The following is a 27703-nucleotide window of genomic DNA, read 5'->3' on the forward strand; positions in this document are numbered from 1 at the left end:
CAGCATGAATCACTGAGGATTCTCTACTGGAGGGTGTCCAATCATCTTGGTGATGGAGGAAAGGCTTACCTGATTCAGTACTCTATAAATACCTGAAACTTTGTACCATTATCCATATGTATCATGAATCCTATATGGGACTTACACTACTGCTTGAAAAACATTCTTTATCCCATGGACTGTGCCCCACCATTCATTTAGTGTGCAACATGGGTATTTTTATTTCCTTTTTTGGCACTTTCTGTTTTGCAATGCATGATGTAAAGGAATGGACCTCTGCTTTGTGGGGACAGTCTGTCACACATTCTCCATCCACCTTTCCAAGGTGTTACCCTCAAAACCTCCAGGAATTTTCCAACCCTGTGCTAGCAACTCTAATGCAACAGTTCGTATTTGAGCCAATCTGAGTGTGATAAGAAGCACATAATAACGGGGCTTCATTGTATGTAAAGCCAAATGTATACTCTTTTCAACAAAAAAGAACTAAGAAGAATTGTAACTTCGGTGCTGTGTGGTTTCCGGGCTGTATGGCCGTATTCTAGCAGCATTTTCTCCTGATGTTTCGCCTGCATCTGTGGCTGGCATCTTCAGAAGATCTGATGTTGGGAAAGCAAGTGGAGTGTATATATATCTGTTGGAGTGTCCAGGGTGGGTGGAGAAACATTGTCTGTGAGTAACAAAGAAGGCAACCAGGTCAATAGTTGAGGGCATCTGAATAGAAGTATGAGTAACAATGAAGACTATAGCATGGGAGACTATAGCATGGAAGACTATAGCATACTCATACTTCTATTCAGATGCCCTCAACTGTTGACCTGGTTGCCTTCTTTGTTACTCACAGACAATGTTTCTCCACCCACCCTGGACACTCCAACAGATAGATATACTCCACTTGCTTTCCCAACATCAGATCCTCTGAAGATGCCAGCCACAGATGCAGGCGAAACGTCAGGAGAGAATGCTGCTAGAACACGGCCATACAGCCCGGAAACCACACAGCACCCAAGTGATTCCGGCCATGAAAGCCTTCGACAATAAATTGTAACTTCATCCGCCACATGCTGGACCATCTTTGTTTTAGAATGCTCCGCTGAACTAGTGCCTTCCTAGTTCTGTTGGGTGAGTACTGGGACCCAAGCAGAACATTCTAAAACAAAGACAGTCCATCACATGGCGGATTAAGTTACGATTCTGTTTAGTTGTTTTTGTTGAAAGGGGTATAGGTAGGATTTCTGTACCTTTAACAGCTGTACAGAAGATTGTCTAGGCCAGCATTGAGGTCCTAGACAATTCTGGATAGACGGGCTTTTGGAAGCAAGTTCCTTGTATACACAAAAGTTGCTTTGCTGCATTTCTTCATCATCCTTAAATGCTGAAAGCTCTTCATTTTGCACAAACCTCTCTGTTTATCAGGACTCCATGAGAACTGCCATATCCTTGCTTGTTGAACTGATGTGTGTTTATTTCATACCTTTCATAACTTTCTAAAAACTTCACAGCTGAAAATGGCAACCTGTCTGTTGACCGTGTCTCGATTGGTCATAAGGTCCCTGAAAGCCAAATGTGAATTTGCGGCAAGCATTTTGTTCTGAAATAGTCTGTCAGGATACCGAACATTAAATTACAATGTTCTCATCAACAGCCACAGTCCCTGACAAACTTTTTCCATGGGTCTTCACACCCGAACTCCAGCCAGCCCAGTAACAAAACAATCCATTTGAAGAGCAGCTTTTAGAAATGCTTGACTAGATTTATCAGTGGTTTTGATTACAAGTTAACATCTGGAAGCACCTGTAGATGCACCTTTAGGTGTATCGTGTTCCATAAATAGTAATAGCAAATGTTCGTTAGGTGATTCTACTGCAGAATTGGGCCTGTAGCAATTCCATCCTTTCCCCTAATTAGCTGATTTAGCCACTTCTGCAACCCCCTCCCCACCCCCACCCCAAAAATTTTAGAGCACATCCAGGGATCATCCCGGGGGCCATGCAGCAGAGTTATTAGCAATTAATCCCTTTTTTTTTATTGCTTCTGCTCTTTTCAAAGATGCCAAATCTCCTTGGGAGTGAGAAACAGTCTCTAAGTGAGGCAGCCTCATCAAATTAACTCCTTGCAATAAGGTTATAGATCAAAACATCTATGAGATCTAAGATTAGTTAATATGCCATAAGCAGCTAAATGAAGTTTTCCATTGAAATGTGTGATTCGCTGCACCTTCAACATGGGAGGATAATTGCTTCACTAATTATAAAGGGGTCATTTCTCCCTAAGAGTTTAATTGGAGATCATCAGCATTTGCTGTAAAACGTGGTGACCCAATTGGGCTTAAAAATGGCTGTCGTGCTTGCATTTATGTTGCGTTAAAAGTGGGGAGGAGAATGAATAGGTTTTACTGTGGTGTCGAGCAATAACCGTTGCTTGCCAGGTTGGAATGAGCGCGGCACATGTTTTGTTCACCTCGTACTGTCTGGGCAGCACAGTCCAAGAAGACTGGGACTACTCCAAATGCGTAGCATCAGGTGGCTGCTGCATCTAATATAACTGCTGTTTGCTTTGTTTGATGAGAGCAGGTCTGGTTTTGCTAATGTTGTCCCTTAATTGGAACTCCTGCGTTTATTCATTTCCATGCGGGTGACTTGTCACCCTAGCAGTGTTTTATATTCTGCTCAGAAAAAGGGAGGAAAAGGAGGTGTGTTTTTTTTCAAAAGGAGCTAAACAGAGAGATGGCTCTGAATACTCAATGGCTGTGAAGTGGCTTTGTCAACTACAGCGCCTTGTGACTCATTATAAACAGAAGGGAGACCAGGAGGGGAGATGCAGAAATGCTATTGGCTGTGTGGCAGTGGGAATAGAAATGGAAGGGTGGTCCAAGGCAGACTGCAGTCTAGTACATGGGTAAATGCCACTCCCAGCTTCTACAGCCTACATCCAGCCGGCTTTGCTCCACTTTCATTTCCCTTGCTCCCTTCTTCTCCCCATCCTTATCTTTCTGCCTCTCCTAACATCACTTTTTGCCTACCTCTTCCTCCTTTTCACACTTAGCTGTTAATACTCCTGTTCTTCCTTCACACATTTACAGGGACAGCCTTCTTTGTACCTTTCCTCTGCCCCTTGCTTCTGACTTAGCCCAGGCTCAAGCCTCAGTTTCTGCTAGGCCATCCTCCATCTGCTAGGCCATCCTCCATTTTCTCTCAGGTCTTCCCTCAGACTCTCCTGTCTCATCTATCCACACAGGCCAGCTGGGTGACCTTGGGCTAGTCACAGCTTTTCGGAGCTCTCTCAGCCCCACCCACCTCACAAGTTGTTTGTTGTGAGAGGGGAAGGGCAAGGAGATTGTAAGCTCCTTTGAGTCTCCTGCAGGAGAGAAAGGGGGGATATAAATCCAAACTCTTCTTCTTCTTCTTCTTCTTCTTCTTCTTCTTCTTCTTCTTCTTCTGCTGCTGCTGCTGCTGCTGCTGCTGCTGCTGCTGCTGCTGCCGCCGCCACCCTGAGGGCCCTAGTGACAAACATCTTTAGCATTGCCTTCCTCCTGTTTCCTCATTCTCCTCCTTCTTTATCTAGTCCCATTTCAAGATCTCTCTAGCCGCTCTCTAGTTTCCCCTCATCGCTGTTTCCTCCACATGTCATTTACCAGGTCATACTCTTCCTTTCTGACCTTATTGGCTTTACAGCTCTCTGTTGCCTTCTTATGCCTCTGCCCCCACCCCCCTTACTATAGCCTTTTTCAGCCCCAGCTCTAAGGGTTTTCGTGGAATTACAGAGCTGACACTGAGTTAATCCTATTACCAGCTCCGAGTTGAGAAATACCCAGGGATTTTAGGGATGGAGCCTGAAAAGGGTGGAGTTTGGGGAGTGGCTTCAATGGGGTATAATACCATAGAGTTCAGTTTCCTAAGCAGCCATTTTCTCCAGGTGAACTGATCACTGTCACTTGGATATCTCCAGCCACTGTCTGAAGGTTGGCAACCCTGATATGCACACATATGTGCTATTAAGAAAGTATTTCTATAATAGGAAAACACATTCCCTTTATTGGCAGTACATAGTTAGATAATGATAGCATCAGGTCATTGTGATATAACTCACTGTTGCCATTTACGGGACTGTTGCATTTTTAAATGCAAAGGTTTCTGTATTCTCTTGTGATCCAGTCCACTTGTAGTGAACAAGTGATGTTTGGGCTAAAAAAAGAACACTTATGAATGTTTGTGCTCATGCAACAGATTATTTGCTCCTTTGTTTTATGTTTGAAGCTTGCCCTGTTTGTAAAATAAGTTCACTAAGGCTCATTCCGCACATGCAGAATAATGCACTTTCAAACTGATTTTAATGCTCTTTGAAGCTGTGTGGAATGGCAAAATCCCATTGCAAACAGTTGTGAAAGTGGTTTGAAAACGCATTATTTTGCGTGTGCTGAAGGGGCCTCAGTTCCGTTGCCTACACTCAATCCACTGGACAGCAGAGAAAAATGAGGAGATAGTGTTACATTGCCAGGCACTTGGGTCGGGAAATACCTGGAAATACCTGGAAATTTTGGGGTGGAGCCTGGAAAAGGTAGGGTTTGGGAAGGGGAGGCTCAGCAGAGTGCAATGCCACGGAGTCAGCCTTCCAAAGCAGCCAACAGGGGAACTGATGTCTATGGTCTGGAGATCAGTTGTAATAGTGGGAGATCTCCAGAATTAAAGTTTTGGGGGTTTGCCGGCATCATTCTGGTACATAATGTTACTACTGGAGAGAACTGGAAATGATGTCATAGCTGGAGATCTGGCAACCTAAGAGACCTGGCAGCCATGTACAACTGGAGCCTAAGAGAGTGCATGCACAGCTGCTATAGCAAGCTCTGCTCTAAGATTGCTGGCACAAAAAGTAGCTTACCAACAGCCACATTATCTGTCTCTGCTAACCCATCAACAGTCGAAGAGGAGGCAATAGATGAGGTGATACTGGTAACTGTTCTGCTGGCACAATCTGAATTAAACGCCCCCTACTGCAACAGGAGTGCTTGGCTTGCTCCTGAGCCATTTTAACTTTGTAGCCAACCATTCACTCATCCATCTTTATTTGTAATCCACTTTTCTCACCAGTGTGAAGGGAGGAACTAAAAGTGACTTGCAAAATGGCTCCGTTTTGTCCTCACAACAACCCAATAAGGTAGATTAGGCGAAGAGAGTATGACTTGCCCATAGTCATCTGCAAGCTTCATGGCAGAGTAGGGACTTGACCCCTGACCTTCCACATCCTACTCCAGCATTCTAACCACTCTAGCTTTCTGGTTCTCTTCTAAAATTGCTTGTATAACCCATGGCCTTATAAGCACTTGCATTTATAAATGGTTTTACAATGAAAAAAATCTGTTGCTGGTCATTCAGGATAGTGACTAATTGACCAGATATTGCAGCCGTAATATAGTATTTGGCCTGCATACTTTTTGTTTAACTGCGTTCCTGTGTTTTGATTTTAACAGCTGAAATAGAGACCTGTTTAGGACTGCAAGGTAGCCCTTTTGACAGTTGTCGGGATTTTTCCCTCTTGCTTGCTGATGGCTGTTAGTCTCACATTTCATTTGGGGTGACATGTGGCAGGTTCCCTCTGTTAATTAGAACAAATGTGCCAATTATGTTAATATATCTCCTGATGCCCATCAGTGAATAATTAGAGACAACACATCTGTCTCCCACCAGGGAGCGGAATGGGGTGGGGAGTAGAAAATGCTACAAGGTGAGGAGTGCTCTAAATTACTGCCACATTGCATTGTAGCGTAAAGGCACAATGTCATGAGAAGTTTGCAGTTGCTTTAGTCATTCAATATAGAGAAGGGGGGGGAGTTATATGGAATTCCACTGCATAAATTTTTTGCCTTGGATGACTTACTGAAAGAATTACAAGGCTGGAAAGAGTCCACAAGAGGACTTTTCTACACAGGTAATAGGGCAGCGTTATAGAAAATCGTTGACAAAGTTAACTGAACAAATAAGTAGGGATAGTGATCTGTACTACTCTGTATAGTTTGCTGTAAGTTGGATCCTTTTATGTAATTTTGATCATTTAGTGTGTCCTGTTAACACTTATACTTTTCTTGTTTTCCTGTTTTTGAGACTTCTGGTTGGTTCTGCAACCCAAATCCTAATTCATTGTTTGATGAATATTCCCATATTACTGCTTGTATGACTTTGTGTCATCTGCCTTGAGTCCTCTATAAATAACATAAACAAACAAACAAATTACACTACCTACTGCTTCAGGGGCTAATATAATGGGATGCATTAACCATTACGGTTCTAGAATGAATAGATTCTGTGATATCTGGTTTCACTGGTATCACTGCTGCCTCTCATTGAGCAAGGGTATACTTAAGGCATAGCAAGTAGACCAGGGGTCTGCAACCTGCAGCTCTCCAGATGTTCATTATTTATTATTATTATTATTTATTTAATTTGTATACCGCCCGATCCCCGAAGGGCTCCGAAGGGCTCTGATAGACTAAAAATCCCATCAGCCCCTGCCAGCATGGCCAATTGTCCATTCTGGCAGGGGCTGTTGGGAATTGTAGTCCATGAACATCTGGAGAGCCGCAGGTTGCAGACCCCTGAAGTAGACTATCCAACTATTCTTTGTGCCCTTTGTGCTGTCCTTAGGTGTCATGGGAATGTCATACCCTTGAAAGCACCAGCACAGTCACTGCTTTCTTGCACAGGTTGTTTTATTTCAGGTTATGCTTCTGGAATGGATAGAATCTGTTATATCCAATGCCACAGCTGCCTCTCAGTTGTTTATTTACACCAGACAGCATGATGTGGTTAAAACTGGGTTTGTTTCCCCACTCCTTCACTAGAAGCCTGCTGGGTGACCTTGGGCGAGTCATAGTTCTCTCAGAACTCAGCCCCATCTACCTCACAAGGTGTCTGTTGTGAAGAGAGGAAGGAAAAAAGTTTGTAAACTTCTTTGAGACTCCTTAGCGTTGAGAAAAGCGGGGTATAAATCCAAATTCCTCTTCCCCCTCCTCTTTCTCTTCTGTTCTCTTCATTTGTTTGTTTAAAATGTTTATTAGCTGCCTTTCTAGCTTATGGAACCGAAGGTAGCTTATAGTGTAAACAGAACAAAAAACATAGAATACATAAAACATGTGAAAGTCCATAAACTGAAATCACCATTAAAAAACCATTAAAAGGAGAGTGAATGGGAACAACCACCTATATTTCAAAGTGGTCCCTTCAGATGGCATCATAGGGGAAAGATAATGGCATTCAACATGTGAAACAAGCAATATATTAATCATTTCTACAGAACGTTAGCTACATCCTGAACATTTCATGTATGCGATCCCTGTGATCCTTACACCAGCTCCATGAACTAGGGTAGTATTATTATTCCCGTATGGTAGCTCTGGGAGCCAAAACTGAGTTAGTATTTGTTTGTCAAATGCTGTTCAGTGCATATAGGTCTGAGATGAGTAATGAATAATAACAGCCAACCAAATGAACCCCTACAAATTTCCAACAGAAAGCAAGCTTGTTAATTTTGCAGCATTTTATTTCTAAGGGATTTTTTAAAAATGTTAAATTGGCTTACAGTACTTATTTCTCTGTCAGAACCAACGACATTCTTGCGCAGTCTGCTTTTTAGTTCTTGCTAGATGCCCCTTGGGTCCACACCTTCTTAACATTTCAAAGCTAGAGTACACAGGATCTCAAAATCAAGGCAATAGCTAATTTGTAGTTTTGAATAGGTGCCCTTACTTACGAATATAATGAACACCTTTCTGAATCAGGTCCAGCTAATCCTTCATTTTTTAATAGAATCCCAACCATAAATAAGGGATGAGACATTCCATCCAAATCTATGTAGAAGGCAGACTATAGTATGTAGAATATGCTGGTGGGTTACAGTATATCTTCTGTTGGGTGTAGCAGTGTTTGATATGCAAAGGAACAGAGAAGAAGATCCAGCAGGGGATAGGCAAATGGTCAGTTAGAGAAGGCTGAATTTAGTGACCCCTTCGACCTTTTGTATCACGCCTTGTCTGTCCTTAGACTGATAATCTCAGGTCTAATATCCTGCTTCTTCTCCAAAGTTAGTTTCAGAGACTCTTCCTAGCTAGTAAGATAGCAGCATGCTATCTTTCCCTCTTTCCTATCCTAAATGTACTTCCTAATAAATATTTACCTTTTACCATTTTAATTAGTGTGTTAGCCGCTTCTCTGTTCAGTAAACCAATGTCTTCTATGTACCTTCTGTCATCCAGTCTATCGGCAAGTTAATAATCACAGTGGTATGTAGAACCCACAGCAATTATGTATTCAACAGAAGCCAATCACACACACTTTGTAAACTAATCTTGGTTCTCCCAGATTCAGTTTAGAAAAAAGAGAAGCTAGCAGTGAAACTTCATGACCATCTGTCCTGTCTGGAATATTAGAAAAATCAAGCCAGAGTTTAATGTTCTACATTTTCAACTTGTACTTATCAACCTTTTTATTATTGGAGTAATAGATAAATAGAAAAAATGTGGCATGGTATTGTCCAATCTCATTAGATCACAGAAGCTAAACAGGAGACCAGTACTTGCATGAATGACCGCCAAGAAAGATTCTGTGGAGGCAGGCAAACCATCTGCTTCTTAGTTGCCCTGAAAGCCCCTTGCTGGAGTCACCATAAACTGGTTGCAACTTGGCATTACATACCTTGGCTGGCCTAAAGGCCGTAATAAATCTCTCTCTCTCTCGCTCTCGCTCTCTCTCTCTCTCTCTCTCTCTCCCCTATCTATCTATCTATCTATCTATCTATCTATCTATCTATCTATCTATCTATCTATCTATCTATCTATCTATCTAGCTATCTAGCTAGCTAGCTAGCTAGCTATCTTGGCATTACATACCTACTTAATAGAGTTCATTAGATCAAAAATGAAGTGAGTGAAACCAGAGGAGCTAGAGAATTTGATGCCCATTCTGATGTGAGGCACCTTCTCCTGTTGGAAGAGGCTCTTCTATTTTTTGAATAGTCTCTTACACCTGGAACACACCATGCACAAGAGGAAAGCTGTACTATTAAAGGAACAAAACTACAGGCTCCAACCCTGCTTCTTCCGAGTATAACAGCTGTACAAGAATGAACACAATTCAGACCAGCATTGGAAACCAACAATGGAAAAAGAAGAAGAGTTTTTATATCCCCCATTTCTCTCCTGTAAAAAGACTCAAAGAGGCTTCCCTTCCCACCCCCCCAAACACCCCATTGTTAGCGCGGACCGACCTGCTTACACTGTGAGGTAGGTGGGGCTGAGAGAGCTTGGAAGAACTTTGGCTACCCAAGGTCACCCAGTTGGTGTGTGTTGGAGTGCCCAGGCGAATCTAGATCCCCAGATAAGCCTCCACAGTTCAAGTGGCAGAGCAGGGAATCAAACCCATTTCTCCAGATTAGAGTGCACCTGCTCTTAATCACCATGCCACTGTTGCTCTCAGAACTGAAACAAATGAAAAAAATAGAAATAATAAAAAATGAAAAGAAACAAAAAAAATAAAACATTTGCATTTTCCCAGTTCTTCAGATTTCAATATATTGCAGGTCTTCAGATGTCAATATATTCCAGGTCTATATATTGCAATACAAAGTGGAAAACTGATGGTTCTCCTTTCCCTAACCCCTTGGAACTTGCTGCCTGAACAGTGTGAGGCTGATACAGTCTACAGTGCTAGGGACTGTGCACAGCATGCAGCTTATCTACAACACAATGTTGCAACATCAGTACATTATACTTGTGAAGAAAAAGAAACCTTTCTGAATGAAAAGTTAAAAAGAACAGCAGCTTTTAATGTGTGGATACTGACTGAGAACTGCACTGTAGTAAGGGTACTATGCTGCCCTCTTTTAGCCTGTTTACCTTGCAGTCTGCTGATACTATCACAGATAATACACAGGCTTCCATTGGATGCTTATTCTGAATCACTAATGTGAAAAGGGTCCCCTGTCTGAGGTTAAATCACTTCTGATCTGAGAAACAATATAGGCTTGTTCATTTATCAGTTTGACTTAGCTGAGAAAAAAAGAAGCTTCTAACAAGCAAAGGAGACTGGTACCTTCTCCTTGGCCGTTTCCGCACGGCGGCGGAAACGGCGAGGTCGGCGCATTGTGCGCCGACCCGAAGACGCTGGGACCGTCCGCATGGACGGTCCTTGAAGCAGCTGGGCAGCCGGCGCCGCGGAGCGCCAGCGCCCAGCCGACCCGGCTTGTCCCCGGGCCTCCGGCGCGTCGCCGAGGCCTGGGGACACGCCCCCCTGGCCCTGCGCGCCTGCTCCAGCGGCGCAGGGCAGGGGGGCGTGTCCCCGGGCCTCGGCGACGCGCTGGAGGCCCGGGGACAAGGTGAGTGCTGGGTGGGGGAGGCGGCATGAAGCCGCTGCCGTTCGCTCGGCAGCGGCTTCATGCCGGCGTTTCCCCAAAAAGAGCGCTGGGAAGCGCTCTGGGGAAACGCCGGCTTCAGGCCGGCCGGGCGGTGCAGGCGCTGCGTGACTGCGTTGCAGCTGCGCTCGCGTAATGGCGGCCTGGAGACGGTGTTTTTACCGTCTCCAGGCCGCCATGAATTGCCCGTGCGGAAACGGCCCTTGCTTGTCCAGATGGTCTCTTCCACAATCACTGCTTAAAAACTTCCCACATAGAGGATAAATCTCACTAGGGAGCTGGTTGTCTGTAAATGCTTACTATATACTGAAACAAACATTTCCACCTCCTCTATTCAGCCACAGTTAGATGCTAAGCTCACAACATGAGTGTAGTCTACAGAGGATAAGGGGCACATGGGACATTGTGAAGCGAAACAGCCAGTGGGTTGTAACTGATAAAGTACTGAGTAGAGTCTGATTACCCATTATATTGATCATGGCAAAATTAGCCCCATTTAAATCTGGCTGTAACTGTTATGAACTCCCTTCAAGGCAGACAGAGAAAGCTGGAGGGAATTAATAGTGATGTGCACATTTTTTCCCCTCCTCCGCCCCTTCTATAAGTTGTTTTGGTTTATTATTGCATTATTTGTTGCTCTCTCTTTTTGCTATTGCTTTCAGTGGTGATTTTGAGTAGCATTCTCTGTCTGTTGTTACAAGCCAGTGTGGTGTAAAAGAGTGGTGGTCTCTAATCTGGAAAATTAGGTTTGATTCCCACTCCTCATGAAGCCTGCTTGACCTAATCACAATTCTCACAGAACTCTCATAGGAGAAGGCGATCGTAAGCCACTTTGAGACTCCCTAAAAGTCGAGAAAAGTGGGGTATAAATATAAAAACCAAGTCTTCTTCTTCTTATTCACCTTATAGTTCTGTTACCAACGACACTATTAATTGCCTCATCTTTAAAAGATGTTATCAGAAGATTCAGTGGTTTGGGTCGAAGTCCTAATGAGCTTTAAAAACAATATCTTCCCTTTTAATGATAAATTATTATACACATCAAACAGTGGCACGGGGTTTAAATTTTCATTCTCAGAAAATGCAGCCAGTGTTTTGGAAGGAATTATTAATGAATTATTAATTATTAATACATTCTTCTGAAGAAAAAAGTATTACAAGGTTTGATTTTAAGAAAGTCTATAAAGAAGTAGCTCTAGATGCTAGATATTAATCCCAAAAGTATAGGTGAAAAAGCTTAAGAGGGTATGTCAAAGAGATTATTTAAAGGGTTTGCTATTAGTCTAACTCATCTTCATGCTGTGCTTGCCCCTTTCGTTATCTGATGTTTTCATCTACGCTGGGCCAGATTTCTTGTGCCCTTATCTTTATAATTTGTAGCATGTCAGATGCTTTAGTTTTCAGTTTGCCGAACTTCCAGATTATTTTATCATGGGGAGCTGGGAAATGTTCTGGTCCTTGATGTTATATTAAATCATCTAGTTCACCTGCATTATTCAGTCTCTTTGGATAGATGTTCAAATAGTGTGGAGGAAAGGGGATATTTGTAGTACAATAATACCAGTTTGTGCACATTTTGATTTCATAGTTTGTTCCAGACACTAGTGGCCAGGTCAATTCTTTGTTCTCTCTATCAGCTTGTAGCATGTTGTGTTTGTTGGTAAATTTCATGCCACACTGCATATGGACTTCTCTCTGGCAATAACATTATGCACCAGCATGATGCTGGCAAATCCCCCAAATGCTTCCTGGGATTTCAGGCTATGGTTTGGCAACCCTATCTGTCTCCTGGCTAGAGCTGATAGTCTAAACCTGAGAGTTGTTCAGGGGATGGAACCTGGGAGGGGGAATTATCTGTGACATTGTAATTCTGACACTTTAATTCTGATATTTATCTCTGATACTGTAATTTCATAGAGACAGGATCATCAATTCCCAGAACATTGAGTGGGGGAAAGCTGTAACTAAGGTTGCCAGACAACTGGCAGGGGATGTGCGTGGGTGTGGGAAATACTTAGGTGTTACAAAACCTGCTTCCTTGTTCAATTCCAGTGTTGATCTTCTTATAGAGGCCAGCACTCACTTTGAAAGGAACCATGGTTTTATTATTATGAATTATTTTACTGTTCTTTAGGTGTGCAAAGGATTTTTATAATCTTCATTTATCTTCAAAAGAAATGTATAAAGTAGGCCAACACAAAGTAGCCACAAAAACAGTTTTTGTAATGTAAAGAATAAGCAGTGGGGCTCTCCTGAGATACTTTTCCATCTTGTTCCCAACCGATGTGAGGTCAGAGGAGACGAATGATGAGGCCAAGCTTTTGGATGGTTTCTAGTTATTTAGAATTGAAGAGCTTTGAAAGAATCTCTCTAAACTGGATAAACAGACAACAAAAAAGTCAAATGAGACTGACTGTGAATGAATGTAAAGTGATGTACTTTGGGACAAAATATCTTAGTTCTACATATGGAATCCAAACCAGCTGTGAGTTACCAGGAGTAAAAAATAAACTTTTGTGTCACAATGTGTGTCTCAGTGACTATGCTGATTCAGTACACACGCATGCCTATCCTGTGGACTTCCTAGAAGTATCTTTTTAGCTCTTTTAAAAATATATATATCTTGTTAGCTCTTGATGGAAACAGAATTCTGAATGAAATGTACATGTGATTTGATCTAACGGAGCTCTCCTTAAGTTCTTATGTATTATTTCCATTTAACAGGCAAGAATTCAGGTATACAAGCGATCTTATTATGTTTACTCAGAAGCATCTGTAGGAAAAAGACAATTTTGTGTCAAGCATTCTGTTTAATCATCTTTGCTTGAGAAAAACACCAAGGCTGGTTCACTAGCAGGTTCATTGCTAATTGATGAGGAACGATACCAAACGATCCCATGCATGTGTTAAAGGTTCGACTTGCATCATGTCCCTCAGGCACCGCTTTTATATTACTCATGCATGATAATTTTTAGTGGAGGTAGTTCACATACTCCGTTACAGATCAACAAACTATAAACCGCTAACATGCAGTCCTAAGCAGACTCATACTCTTCTAAGCAGACTCATGCTCTTCAAGTCAAATAGGGATTGATATTGCAATATAGGAGATAATTTGCATGATTAAATGGAATAAGCAATCATAATGTAAATATTTCTTCCCTGATGTAATCGTGCCTTTTGAACAACCTGACTAGTTTTCCTAGAATATGAATCAAGCTTTATGTGACCATAGGAGACACTGCTCTGCCTGTGTGAAGAACTATCCATACGCTGTTACTGTTCTGTTGCTGAACTAGGAGGGAGTAAGCTTGGTTGGCTTCCAGTCTCCTTGGACAGATGTTCAAATGGTTTGGGGGTAATGGGGATGTTTGTCAGTACAAACTAGGCCTTTCTTAGCATTAAGCTCGCTCTGTATTCCATTGAGTGGGCTGGGGAAAGAATGTTTTTCCTTTCATTCATCTGATTAAAGTTCTGGGCACAAATTCCAGTGAACCAGTGACATGAAGGTGCTGCTTTGATCCCTCCTGGACCTCTAAAGCATGCTCATTTCAAAAGCAAATAAGCCACTGAATGTTCAGCCAAGTTAGGGTAGCTTACCTCAGGCAGCTCAGGGAGAATGGGGTGTTTCTTTGGGGTAAGAATGAATGGGATATTGTGTAGCTAGTGAGCACATTTTTAGATTCTTAACTTTTCCTAAAATCACTTTTTAAAAAAAGAGTATATATGTAGGCCCAGAAATCTACTACAAATGTGATAGTGGAAAACATGCATATAATACAATCTATACATATGCTTTGTTTACTAAAGGGTTTGTCGATATATTTTAGTAACATGTAAGATGTTTCATGTGTATACCTGAACATGTGGTATGTAGATAAGACCAGTGTACAACTATCATCATCCTGGCTGGTGGCAGCTTTATGGGGATGGTGTTATATAAACAAGCTTCGCACCAACACCAGCACACATCCAGAAGTGATATGCCCTTTCCCCACTTTCCTTAAGCCCCGACGCTGCTTCTCTCGCGCCCCCTCGACGCGCGGAATTTCTGGCGCCTTTTCAAATGGTGCCTTTCGACGACCCTGCGCAGAGTGCGGGGGCGTGGGGAAGCCAGGGCGCGCACCAGGAATTGCGCGCGCCGGGAATTGCCCGCAGCAATTCTCGGGCAAAGGTGAGTGGGGAAAGGGCCAAAGTATCTCATTTGTGTGACACTCTGGGTTTTACCATGCAGTTTACTATACAGTCACTTCTGCTTTCATGCTGGAAGTGACTTCCTTCCCATTTGCTCCCAGCTGCTCTACCAAGTAGCAGCAGACATCTGGGGTTGCTGGTCCAGAAATGTCCCACCATGATAAGAGACCTGGCAGTTCTGCACCATCATAGGCATCAAGGAGACAGGTGTACCAGTTATTAAGGAGTAGTGCTGGCTTGGTAAAAGTAGGTAGAAAAGGGTGGGGCAGCTCAAAGGGCCTTGTTGTGATCTGTGAAGTACTTGCTGGTGGACAAAGATATAAAGCTTTGCAGCATTGCACTATACTGAACTGATAACAGAATGAAATGTCTCTGCTTTTTCCCTGATGACATTTTTCTGATTTTTCTGATTCTCACCAGGTGGAGTGGATGAAGAACGAAGAGGTGATCGATCCTGTTGAAGACCGAAATTTTTATATCACTATTGACCACAACTTGATCATAAAGCAGGCACGTTTGTCCGACACAGCCAACTACACGTGTGTTGCCAAAAATATTGTGGCCAAGAGGAAGAGTACAACCGCTGCTGTCATTGTCTATGGTAAGGATGTGGTTCTACTTGGGGTTGATCAAAGGCAGCTTGAAATGTCTCTCAAATGTAATATGCAGAATTCTGCACCTACCCCTGACACTTTGTGCCTTGTGAACAGAATAAACAGCTTGCTAGCTGTACAGATTTCTCATATTGACCACCTTAAGCAAAAGAAGGCCATATTGTGCCAGCCAAAATAGATATCAGCTACTTTTGTTGGAGAACTATGCTGTTGAAGAGATAAGAGGTCATTATCTTCTGCCCCAAACTAAATGGATAACTTGCAGTCATCTTAACATACACCGGTTTTGCTTTTGGGTTAGCAACTGAGCACAGTGGCGTAGTGCCAACGGGGCCGAGTGGGGCATGACACCCTGGTTGGAGCAGCAGAGGGAGCGCGACGTGGCATTCCGGGGGCGTGATGGGGCAGGGGTGCAGGGGGCGTGCACACCCCAGGCACAGTTCCCCCTCACTCCGCCTCTCACTGAGCAGCTAGGTGGAACCACTCAGATGACCAAGGTTGGTCCCGTTAACTCTGATGGCTGAATGTAGTGTACAGATCAAAGAACACAATTTTTTCCCTCATGACCTCAGAAACGGTTGTAGTGTACCAACCATACGGAAGCAGCTGGGCAACTATATAGGTCCACACTAGCAATGTATACTTCTACTGGTAAATGGCCTTAGCATGGATAGTTCAGAAAGACAAAATACTAAGCATTTCTATATGTCACACCTCTTGTATGGAGCTGCTATATCCTGCACCAATATCCCTGGCTGGTTGCTTTGGGCGACTGAGGTAATATGTAAAGCAACAAGCCTTTATTTGCTGGAGAAAGATAAGCATACAGAGCATAATAATGAACTCTAATGACACAGTAGCAGATCCTCATAGGCTTTATTTCAGTCAGTTTAATTATAAGACTGATCATGCATCAACCTTTATGTCACAGCAGTAGTTATGCTTAATTGTAAGCAGTTCCCTTCGTGAAGTCAGAGTGAGGTCTTTTAATTCCAATTTCTATTGCAAACTGGTTGAATAGAGCTGATTGCGATGCAAAGGAGGCACAGCAAACAAGCGCTGTGTCGTTCAGATGGAGAATACCAGGCATGCGTGAAAAATTTCAGCACACCCCCACAACAATTATTCTTTCTGAACACAAAGACCTTGCTTGGACAGGTGTAACTTCACCCACTGCTGAAGGTCTTCATCAGGGAGCAAAGGTTGGGAATCTGACCAATTTTTGAGTGTGTATGCGTTGCTATGCCAAAACTAATTAAGTAATGCTTAGTTGTAAACATAGATCTATGTATATGCTGGTATTTTTGTTATTTATTTGTATCCCGCTTTTCTTCACTGTGAGGACCCAAAGTCGCTTACAATACAAAAGGGAAAATACAACAGAAAAAAATAAGAAAAGGGTAGAATGGGGTTTTTTTTAGGTATACAGGGCAGGTCTTTCTGTTCCTCCTTACTGATTTCCTGCCACTCCAAGGCTGCAACTCTCAGACTAAGGCCTCTTCCGCACACGCAAAATAATGCGTTTTCAAACCACTTTCACAACTGTTTGCAAGTGGATTTTGCTATTCCGCACAGCATCAAAGAGCACTGAAAGCAGTTTGAAAGTGCAGTATTCTGCATGTGCGGAGAGCAAAGGACAAGATCTTTTGGGCTTGTTCTCTGGGTCTACCCAGACCTTAAATACCTATAGAAAAGAAGGCGAACAAAATTGTATGGATGTTATGTCTGCCAGAAATAAAGGGAGAAGAGAAGAAGAAGAGAAAAAGTGTCTGGATTTATACCTCGCCTTTCTGTCCTGTAAAGAGACTCAAGGTGCCATAAAAATTACTTTTTCTTCCTCTCCCCACAACAGGCACCTTGTGAGGTAGGTGGAGCTGAGAGAGGTCTGAATGGACTGTGACTAGCACAGGGTCAGCCAGGAGGAATGTAGGAGTGTGGAAACAAATCTGGTTCACCAGATAAGAGTATGCCATTAAGGTAGAAGAGTGGGGCATCAAACCTAGTTCACCAAGTTAAAGTCTACCTACTTTTAATCATTACATCACGCTGGCTGTCCACAAGTGGCTGGCCACTCTCCTGATTGCTGAGCATAAAATGTAATAATGCAGCTCTTCGTATTTGTGAGTGCTCTGAAAGGATGGCTAATGCTCCAGAGACATGTTTTCAAGAGCCTGTGAGAATGAAGTTGCCTTTCAATGCTATGCTGCAAACCCTGCCAAAACCTGAGTTTAAATTGAAAGATTTGTGAATAAAAGGGCTGACTAAAGATAGAATTATAGTTAGATAGCCATGAGAGCAATCCTAAACAGGTCTACTCTAAATCCTGTTCAGGACTACTCAATGGGGCTTACTTCCAGGAAAGTGTTTTCAAAACTGCACCATGTGCCTGCTTGAGACAAGGAGTGTGCTCTTCATTTGCATGTGTTGATTCATTTAATTAGAATCCATAAATTATATGCCGGTGTTGCACAGAAAAGTACTGTAGCTGAACCCTGTTAAGAGGGTCTCAAATCTGCTGGATCAACTCTCTAATTTTAGAGCACTTATCATGGTGGGGGGAGGCGGGCAAGGGGGTGGTTTCAGCAGTCTGCAGGAGCCATGAGCAAAACTGCATTGAATACAGGATGAAGGAGCTTAGATAAAACATCAGTGTGGGTTTAGACAATAACTATAGCATTTAGGTGACTGTAGTGATTGTCTATATGTTTGAAGACATGAAATTGGTTTAATAAAGAGGCCAGCAGGACAGTTTAATAAGAGATTATGCAGCATGAATGATGCAGGAAGTAGTGATGGCACACTTCATTATCAGGACTGAATGTTTCCTGTCCGTATTCTAAGCCATGTGTATCTTTTCTCACCTCTCAGTCAATGGTGGATGGTCAACATGGACTGAGTGGTCAGTTTGCAACAATCGCTGTGGAAGAGGCCACCAGAAGCGGACAAGGACTTGTACCAACCCTGCTCCGCTCAACGGGGGTGCCTTCTGTGAAGGCCAGAATTTACAGAAAACAACGTGTACTACATTGTGTCCAGGTATTCTTATTTATTCATTTTTCAAACAGTTCCATCTGTCTTTTTTTCATTTACCTGAGAAATTATCAAGACATTGTGCAATTACAATCAAGCATAATAAGCATAGCAACTTACTCAAGTAATAAAAGCAGTAGGCGTTGCCTAACAATAAAACATAATATATGCTGAGCTTCAGCCCTTTGTATGTACATGGTAGCTATCTTGTTCTTCAAGTATCAGGCATCTGGAAGATATCTCTTTTCTAACTTTCTTCTTTCCAGTGAATGAACTCTGTTGTCTTATATAATATACAGAATGGTGTGCAAAAAGCAGTGGAAAAATGCACGTCATTACACAAAGCTCGCCCTGTCATCTCAGCCCTTTGACAGATTTATGTAACCTTTCAAAGTTTAGAACCTGTGATCATTGAAATGTCTAGAAATAAACTGGGCTTCTAGTGTATAAATGTTCTGAGTTAAAATGGCCTTTCTATTTTCCATCAGAAAAATAAGAATATTCATGTAAGCATTCTTTTATACTAATATTTTTGAACACCGTAGCTACTTCTTTTCAGATGGTTTGGCTGCAATCCTGCCCACTTTGCCTTTGGCTCCACTGAAACGTAATATGGGATTCCTTCTCTGTGCCAGCTTAACATAAAGTGACCTGTGTTGCTGCCAGAGCATTGACTTCTTATACCTTCCATATGCCAGCTCTTCCATATGCTTGCTCACGCCAGCTTAAAGCATTCAGTGGCATGCTTGTTCCAAAACTCAAGTGTTCAGCCAAGGGTAGATTAGAGTGGAAGTGGAGCTATGGAATTCTTCAAGATGGAGGACATGAGAAGGCAATGGATGGGAGACCACAAGAAAACATGGAAAGGGAACACTCAGGCTGTGATAAAATGTTTGTCTCCAGAGTGACACAGTATTGGCAGTAAGACACCTATTATAAATTCCTGTGGAGCTGCTCTACACCCTGCTTCTTTAAAATAAATTGAGCAAGATTGCATTATTTAATCACAGTAGGAAAATCTGTATTGCTCAGATGTATCCAGGAAGGAAAATCTGTATTGCTCAGATGTATCCAGGAAGGCACGCCCACTTGGGCAATTCTACATACAAAAAGAATCCATTTACTGAGAGCAGACAATAGTTCACTCACAAACTTTTCACCCAGAGGACTGTACACAGTCCTCCAACTTCTCTTTCAGTGAATGCAACAGCACCAGCATCTAGGAAGTCTCCAGGGCTCTGGGTGTTAGCTGTTTGACTTCACCTTTGTGCAGTTTTCTGCACAGAGTTTGTTATCTACGAGTTATATAACTCAATGTAAAAATCCTCCTAAGTATGCATTACAGCAATGCACTAGGCACGTGCATTCGGTAAAACTGAACCAGAAAAAGCCCAAAAAATAATGTACTGGTATTTAATTTTAACTTTTATTCAGCTGGAAAAAATGGCTTTTTTAAACTGTAGCTGAAAAAAAATCTGGGATCATTTCAGGATTGCCACAGTAGAAAGGGAAGAAGCCCCTTTTTAAAGGAAAAAAATGCTTTGGCAAGAGAGTTGGGCTGGGGCATAGAGGCCTTGCCATGCTTCCTTAGAACAGCACCCAGTGAACCAGCAACAGGGCAGGACTAGGGCAAAGAGAAGGAGGCCTTGCTGTGCTCATCTGGAGCAGTGCTGGGCGCATTCACTGCAGGGTGCAGGACTGATACCGGGAAGAGGAGGAGACCTGGGGCTATGATGGGAGTGGAGATGGGATTCCCCCATGAGTTTTGCAGGGCCCCACATGTTTTTTCCCCCAATAAACAACTCTAATGAGCAGAGAATGTCTTTCAGCATCTTTTTGTGCACCATAAATGGACATCTAAAAATATCCAAAAGCTTGATTGCCTCTATTCACACATCTGTGTGTATGCATTTCCGTTATGAAATCTTTATCTTCCTTTGTTTTCTTGTTAACAGTAGATGGGAGGTGGACGGCGTGGAGTAAGTGGTCTACATGTGGAACAGAGTGTACTCACTGGCGAAGGAGAGACTGCACAGCCCCGGCACCAAAAAACGGTGGCAAAGACTGTGAGGGCCTTGTCTTGCAATCCAAGAACTGCACAGATGGGCTGTGTATGCAGAGTAAGTAGAAGAACGTTCATGCTACATTGACATTCGTGATTTGGGAAAAAATATTACCACTGCAAAAGAAATGAAAGTTTCTGCATTCTTGGCTATTAAAGAAGTATTGTGCTGTGAGCATGGACTGGAGCAGATCAAAAAGGATTTCCATGCTTTGCAGCAGTGCAGGGGTCGGGGAACTATACTTAATTTGGAAAAACGTGGCAAAAACAGGTCTTGTTCTGTGTGTCTTTACACCGTTTAGAGAGTGTCTAAATACAGAGTTCTGCCCCGCTGATATAGAAGTAGTTCATTTTCCCCAAAAAAGTACAAAGTGAAAAGAAAATTCTTTATTAGAATTGTGCCCCCTGGCTTGCCTTCCCTCAGCCCTCCTGTTCTCCCCACTCTGTCATTTGGATGAGTAGATGTTACCACAATGACCGGAAAACATCTGGCCATGACTTGTGCTCTTCAGTGCACTTGACACTCAATAAATTCTGTTTAAAAATTATTTATTTAGAAGATTTCTCTTCCATTTGTCCAGAGAACCTGCTCAAGGAGGCTTACAAAGTAGAATATCGTAACAACATAGAACACCGTAGGTTCCTTAGGCAGGCAGAGGGACTTGCTGTGCCCCATTGGCTGAGGACCAGTTTCCACCAAAATATGTACCTTTGTAGAATTACCTTTGTAATTTTTTTGAAGAATAGAATAGAATAGAATCTTTATTGGCCAAGTGTGATTGGACACACAAGGAATTTGTCAAGAATCATAAGGTACAGCACTTAATGATTGTCATATAGGTCTAGTAAGCAATCAGGAAACAATCAATAGTAATAAAAACATAAAATGTAAAATCATAAAATAAAATGAAATGTCAGCACAGGCTATAGTCATACAGTCATAATTGGGAGGAGATGGGTAATAGGAATGATGAAAAAAGTAGTGCAGTAATTATATAATAAATATATAATAAATAGTTTGACATTATCGAGGGAATTATTTGTTTAACAGAGTGATGGCATTTGGGAAAAAACTGTTCTTATGTCTAGTTGTCTTGGTGTGCAGTGCTCTGTAGCGACGTTTAGAGGGTAAGAGTTGAAACAGTTTATGTCCAGGATGCGAGGGGTCAGTAAATATTTTCACAGCCCTTTTTTTGACCCGTGCAGTATACAGGTCCTCAATGGAAGGCAGGTTAGCAGAAATTGTTTTTTCTGCAGTTCTGATTATTCTCTGAAGTCTGTGTCGATCTTGTTGGGTTGCAGAACCAATTTGTCTTCCGTGTGGATTTTTTCAAGGAAACTGTAGGATCAAAATAATCTATTCCTGTTAGCTTTGCTGGCAAGTATTTGGCTTTCTAAAAAATCAGCTTAGGCTGTATACAATTGGTAGTTTTTCAATGGTCCGAAGGTCTTATTACCTATAGGCATGTATACTAATCTTGTTTGTTTGTTTGTTTCTGGTCAGAGAGATTGTGCAGATTCATGAGACTAACTGCATCAGAATGGTAGCTTACGCCCTCTCTGCTTCTGCTTTGGCTCCTTCCGCACACGCCAAATAATGCGTTTTCAAACCACTTTCACAACTGTTTGCAAGTGGATTTTGCCATTCCGCACAGCTTCGAAGAGCACTGAAAGCAGTTTGAAAGTGCATTATTCTGCATGTGCGGAATGAGCCTTTGTTTCACATGACATCCCAAGTAAACAAGTCTAGTTCACATGATTGCAATTCAGTAGCCTCTGCTATCTTTAGAGCGGGAGGCAGGAAGTTTCAGGTCTGTAAAAAAAGAACAAAACTTTCACCAATAGTGGGTTCAAAAAACTATAACAAAGTTAACTCTGTGATATTCATGTCCGGGAGGTAGAAGATCTAGTGTACATCTAACATCCGATAGTGTGAATGAACCATTATGATCAATGTGCAAAAAAAAAAAAATCCATTTCAAACAGATCTTTATTACCAGCTTTAAACCAATGTGTGTCATCTCTGCATATATGCACAACGAAAGCAATTTGAACAGAAATTTTGAACAAAATTATGTTCCTTCAGAATAAAAGCCCTATAGGTGTGCCATTATGGAAACAGAATATTGCTTTTTATTGGCAAAAATGACTGCTGAGTGTAAAGCCATTGTCTTCTCTGGGAGAAGAGATAATATGCTAGTAGGAGTGCTTCTCTGCAGTCTTGGCTTGCCCAACACCCCCCCCCCCAACTCGTCCTAATAAAGTAGCGATGTAAAAACACACAGTGTATATTGACCTTCTTTGCTCCTGTTTCAGAGTTTCTTTATACTTGAGGGGTGCATGCGCCTGTAACATTTATAAGCTTGCTCTATGAGCCATTCCTACTGAAAAAAATTGATTTGCCATGCTTTATGGCTGGAGGCCTGTTATACTTCCTCCCCATACCCCTCACCCTCTTTTTCAATATGTGTAAATCCATTCCAATTACTTCTAGCTTTGCTTAGGGTTCTCAAGATGAAGCTGTAGCTCAAGATGATCTAGGGAGCGAACACTGCATCTTTTCAGTCTCACAATACAATACCTCCCGGTGTCCATTATTGGCTTAGAGAGGAAGATAAGCTGAAGTGAGCACTTTCCAAAATATGAGGGCTTCTGAAAAGATGTTCCATAATGGGAAAAAACCTGCACTTATTTCACGTATAACATGTTCCCAATCAGAGTTGGGCTATTCTGAATTCATTGCAGTTAACAGTGCTAAGAACTCTGCTTAGGACGGCACTACTAAAGGGTGCAGCTGCTTTTTCTTCTTCTTCAAAAGAAGAAGAAGAATTGGGTTTTTTTAATCCTGCTTTTTTCTACCTAAGGAGTCCCAAAGCGGTTTCAATCACAGTCCTTTCCTCACCACACAACAGGCATCTTATGAGGTAGCTGGGACTGTGAGAGTTCTGAAAGAACTGTGACTGGCTCAAGGTCACCCAGCAGGTTTCATGAGGGGTGGGGGAATAAAACTGGTTCTCCATATTAGAGTCCATCCCTCTCCACCACTACACCATTCTGGATCTTTAAAAAGATGGCCACCCTAATGAGGGTTTGCATGAGCAGCAATTGCAGATTTATAAACCAGGGATACCAAATATAATCCCTAATGAGCTAATTAAAGGACCCAAAATAGTTAAATTTTAACCATAAGTGTTGTTTGAGAAAACAGAGCACCTGGTCAATCTCTTGTGCACTATTTTCATACTAGCCAAGCCTTTCTACTTTGCTTGCCTCATTCCAACACGATTGGCTTTCTGCTTGGCTGTGTTGCTAAGCCAAGCCCACTTTTTGACCGCATGGTCATCTACTTTCTTTTTAACCCTCTTTCCTCTGGACCACACATTTTGCTATGATTTATACCGACTGACCAGCTTTTCCAGTGGTAAAAAGAAGAGGAAGGAGTCCTCTTTGACTGCCAAAAAGGCTATGTTGTGGGTCACAAGACCATGGAAGAAAGCCAAGTGGGAAATGGAATTGGGAGAGATTAAGGGAAAAACCTAGCTGGATCCAACCCTGTTAAGTACCTGGGACTATCTTGTGTACACAAACTAGACTTTACTCATGCTGAACTGATACTTTAGGCTATTCTGGCCTTCGATACCTGTTAGGAAGTCCACTGAGATGGCAGATACTGATCAGGAAATATAACACCAGTAGAAACCTAATGGTACTCATAACCCTTGCTGAATGTGTCCAGTACTTGGGATAAGAAAGAAAGGGGGGGGGGTTGCAAATGGATCAGTTTTCACAATCCATTTTTTTAGCTGTTCATGTGCACACGCTGGATTTGAATGGCAGCAACCAAAAGAGAAAAGTGAATTATCCATGTTGAGCAAACAATTCCAAGTTCGTATGGGAGTGCCCACAGCTGAGTGGCCGAATTCCTGCTTTGCATGAAGAAGACCTCAGTCTCCATCTCCAGACAGAAGGATTTCAGTTAGCAGGACTGGAAAAAGCTATACCTGAGACTAAGGAGAGCTCACGCCAGTGGTAGCGTACAGTCTAATAAGGTTAGCTGGCTCCACTTCAATAAGGATGAGGTGTGCTTGAAAAATTATGGAACCCTCAAGAGAAAGGTTCAGCTCTAACTGTGGCAATAATTCCTGTGTGAGGGGAACAAGCTTTTTAAAATTGTCTGACTCAATCAGGCAGCATTATATCTTCATAATTCTGTTGTGTCAGTGGAATTTTACTACGCACAGGGAGGAACTAAGTACAAAAATCTTGCACATCTCTATTATTAGTTTTATGGCATCAAAGCTTTCATAGTTTGATCTTATATGCAGGCTCAGCATACACATTTTTTTCATGGGAAACAAAGGTGGGCCAGCTGCTGAGGGAGGTGACCAGCCATGGACCCACCCAACAGGTGGAGGCGAAGGACAAGAAGAGCAGGATTCTACTACCATTGCAGTGTGCAACCTCCCATCTTGGGCCTGGGCAGCAGCAGAGGTGGCTTCCTTTTTACCTCACACATGGATCCTTGTTCGGATCCAACAAGAGTGACCCGGAAGGGGAGACTGGAGATGGCAATGATTTTGAGGACCATCGTAGGCTTTTGCCCTGAGCCCCAGGATCACTAAGACTGAACCTGAAGGGTAAACAGGAAAGAAAAGTTAAATCTTTGCACAGATATCATACCAGAAACTATGTGTCATTTTTCTTGGTTGCCTTCCACCAACCAGTAACGGTACTCCTTTCCTAACACTGAGGATATATAAATGGGACTTGAACACTTCCCCAAAAGCTCCCATTTCCTGGAGTTCCTTCTGAGAGAAGTCAGTACAATTAAACTAGTGTAAATATATAGTCTAGATCAGTGGCAGCGAACCTTTGGCACTCCAGATGTTATGGACTACAATTCCCATCAGCCCCTGCCAGCATGGCCAATTTATCAGCATGGCCAATTCATCAGCAAAGGCTGATGGGAATTGTAGTCCATAACATCTGGAGTGCCAAAGGTTCGCCACCATGGGTCTAGATCCATCCTTTGGAATCATTTGATATGAAGGGCCCTTCTGTCCCAGTAATCAGAGTGTCGGATGTAGACACAAAAACCTCGGATTCAAACGCTTACACCGTCTCACCTTGTTGGGTAGCCTTGTAGAGTAGAGCGAGCAGTAGGTGGATATGGATCATCCAAGATTTGTATATGCCAGCTTGATTGAGCTAGTTATGGAATACTTATACAAGCAGTCTCTTCTTCTTACGCAGAACAAAGGAGATGTCACTGTATGAAGAAATACAGATATCTCAGAAAATATTGGTTTGCATTTACGTGTCCATTATTCACAACAGTAACATCACTCAGGCAGATCAATAATCTCTTTCGTTCACCTAGCCCTACTCCTGTGTAAAGTAGCCGTCAGAACTGGTATTGATTTCTTTGGGAATAAAAATTGTGGAGTCTTCCTCCCCCGCCCCCCACCTTGTAATTACAGTATTTTTCAACCAAAGCTGTAGTTTCTGCTTACCGCTAACTGTGGCATTTCTGGTGGAACTCGGCTGTCACATTTATTCAGACTAACGATTTTGCTGGGACACACACTCTCTTATTCTGTAGTTAGTATTTTCCTCCTAACATGAAAGGATGAATAGTCATTAAGCTAGTATGCCTTCAGAGAAAGAGAGGAGAAAGTGAGGACAAAGCTGAATAAAGAAGAAAAACCAGCCGTAGTGAAAATTTAGAATTGCTATTGCTAGATGATGCTTCCCTAGAACACAACTTATTCTTGTTGGAGTCCTTACAATCATATAATAATTATTATAATTGCTTTAATTAGCCCTCAACAACAGTCTGTGCTGTAAGGTCCATTAAAATTTGGCCAGCAGCCATGCAGAAGAATTCATTTATTTACCTCCACATGGGCCATATTCCCTATTTCTTATGAACATAGAATATCATAATTTAGTGAAAGTGTATTATATAATGCCAGCATATCTTTGTGGTAAGGTTTTTTAATGGCTAATCTTAAAATAAGTGGGCTGACCCAATCTGAAATCTGAATCAACAGTATAATTTAAGATTTGTATAACTCTGCTTTCCACCACTAAACCAGATGCTGAGAATTATTTTCTGTTTTGACTGGCAGTGGCTGTCTAGGATCTGTACTAGGGGTCTTTCACATCACCTGTCTCCTTTTTCAACTGGAGATAGTGTAAATTGAACCAGGAAAGCTCTGCATGCAAAGCAGGTACTCTACCACTAGGCCATACTTCCTCTCTAAGAGCAAGGTTTTTTTAAAAAAAAGAAAAGATAAATAAGATAGAATCTATACACAGAATTTAAAAGACTAAGCACCCGAGGCTAATTCCTACACCAGGGGTACCTGATAAACTACTTTACAGTTGGTTTTTTATACCTGTAGCTCATACAGGAAGGATTCTGGGCTGGACATCTAACTTCCAGTCCCTTGTTACCAAGATATGGAGTTATTGCAGGTGCAGTTGGATGAAAGTGAATGTACTATGCTGACTTCAGAAGTCAGAAGTTTCTAAGCAAAGGCAGTTTCCTCATGATCAGTGATACCATTCTTTCAGTGATACCATTGACTTTCAGGCCCCTTCCGCACATGCAAAATAATGCGTTTTCAAACCACTTTCACAACTGTTTGCAAGTGGATTTTGCCATTCCACACAGCTTCAAAGAGCACTGAAAGCAGCTTGAAAGTGCATTATTCTGCATGTGCAGAATGATCCTCAGCTTTTCTTCTAATTTTTGTTTATGGGGTGCTGGGAAGTGAATTCAAGAAGACATCCGACCTTTGTGTGTTTATTTTCTTCACTCAGTGTTTCTAGATATATTTGCCACAGAAAGAAATTAAGACTTAAACCCCACAAATAAAGAGCACCTGGCTCAGACTGCCTTGGATGTTCTTGCAGATCTCTTGTATATATCGTTCATAGAATGTACTGAAATGCATATTCAGAAAAATTGGTGCTTGTGAAGGAGTAACAGGTCAGACCAGTAGGAGAGATAGGACCAGGATATTCAGTTTCCCTATGTTTGGAGTGACATGAGTAGGGATACAGAAATACCCATCAGTTCAGCTCATGCCTTGTTTGCCAGTTAAAAACAGAAACCTGATTTTTTGAGTCAGTTCAGTAGTTCATCCATCTGTCTGTGCATGTTCAAAAGGCTGCTTCACCATATTCCTTGCTAACCATGCAATACCAGTGCAGTTGGCTTTTCACGCATGTTCATTTTCAAATGGGCCAGTTGAATTTTATTATCTCCTTGTCCTACATTGATGCAGTGTCTCTCTCCACTGTGAATTCTTTCTAGTACTGTCTCCTCCCTATACCTTTAGGGCAGGATGGATAGTTGTGTTTCTACATAGAGGTCCTCTATCCCAGTAGGTACATAACC

At 42.2% G+C, this 27703-nt stretch overlaps 1 protein-coding gene across 2 annotated transcripts in view; it reads left to right on the top strand.

Annotated features, from left to right (window-relative positions):
* The window catches only part of UNC5C (unc-5 netrin receptor C), a 368989-nt gene that overhangs the window by 283111 nt on the left and 58175 nt on the right, over window positions 1-27703 (top strand). For both annotated transcript variants that reach the window (XM_048509243.1, XM_048509244.1), the window contains exons 5-7: window positions 15010-15190; window positions 18072-18239; window positions 20189-20353. In XM_048509243.1, coding sequence (XP_048365200.1) covers window positions 15010-15190; window positions 18072-18239; window positions 20189-20353 — 514 coding nt within the window. The remainder of the gene's footprint in view (window positions 1-15009; window positions 15191-18071; window positions 18240-20188; window positions 20354-27703) is intronic.

The sequence above is a fragment of the Sphaerodactylus townsendi genome, linkage group LG10 (assembly GCF_021028975.2).
Source record: "Sphaerodactylus townsendi isolate TG3544 linkage group LG10, MPM_Stown_v2.3, whole genome shotgun sequence".
Classification (NCBI taxonomy): domain Eukaryota; kingdom Metazoa; phylum Chordata; class Lepidosauria; order Squamata; family Sphaerodactylidae; genus Sphaerodactylus; species Sphaerodactylus townsendi.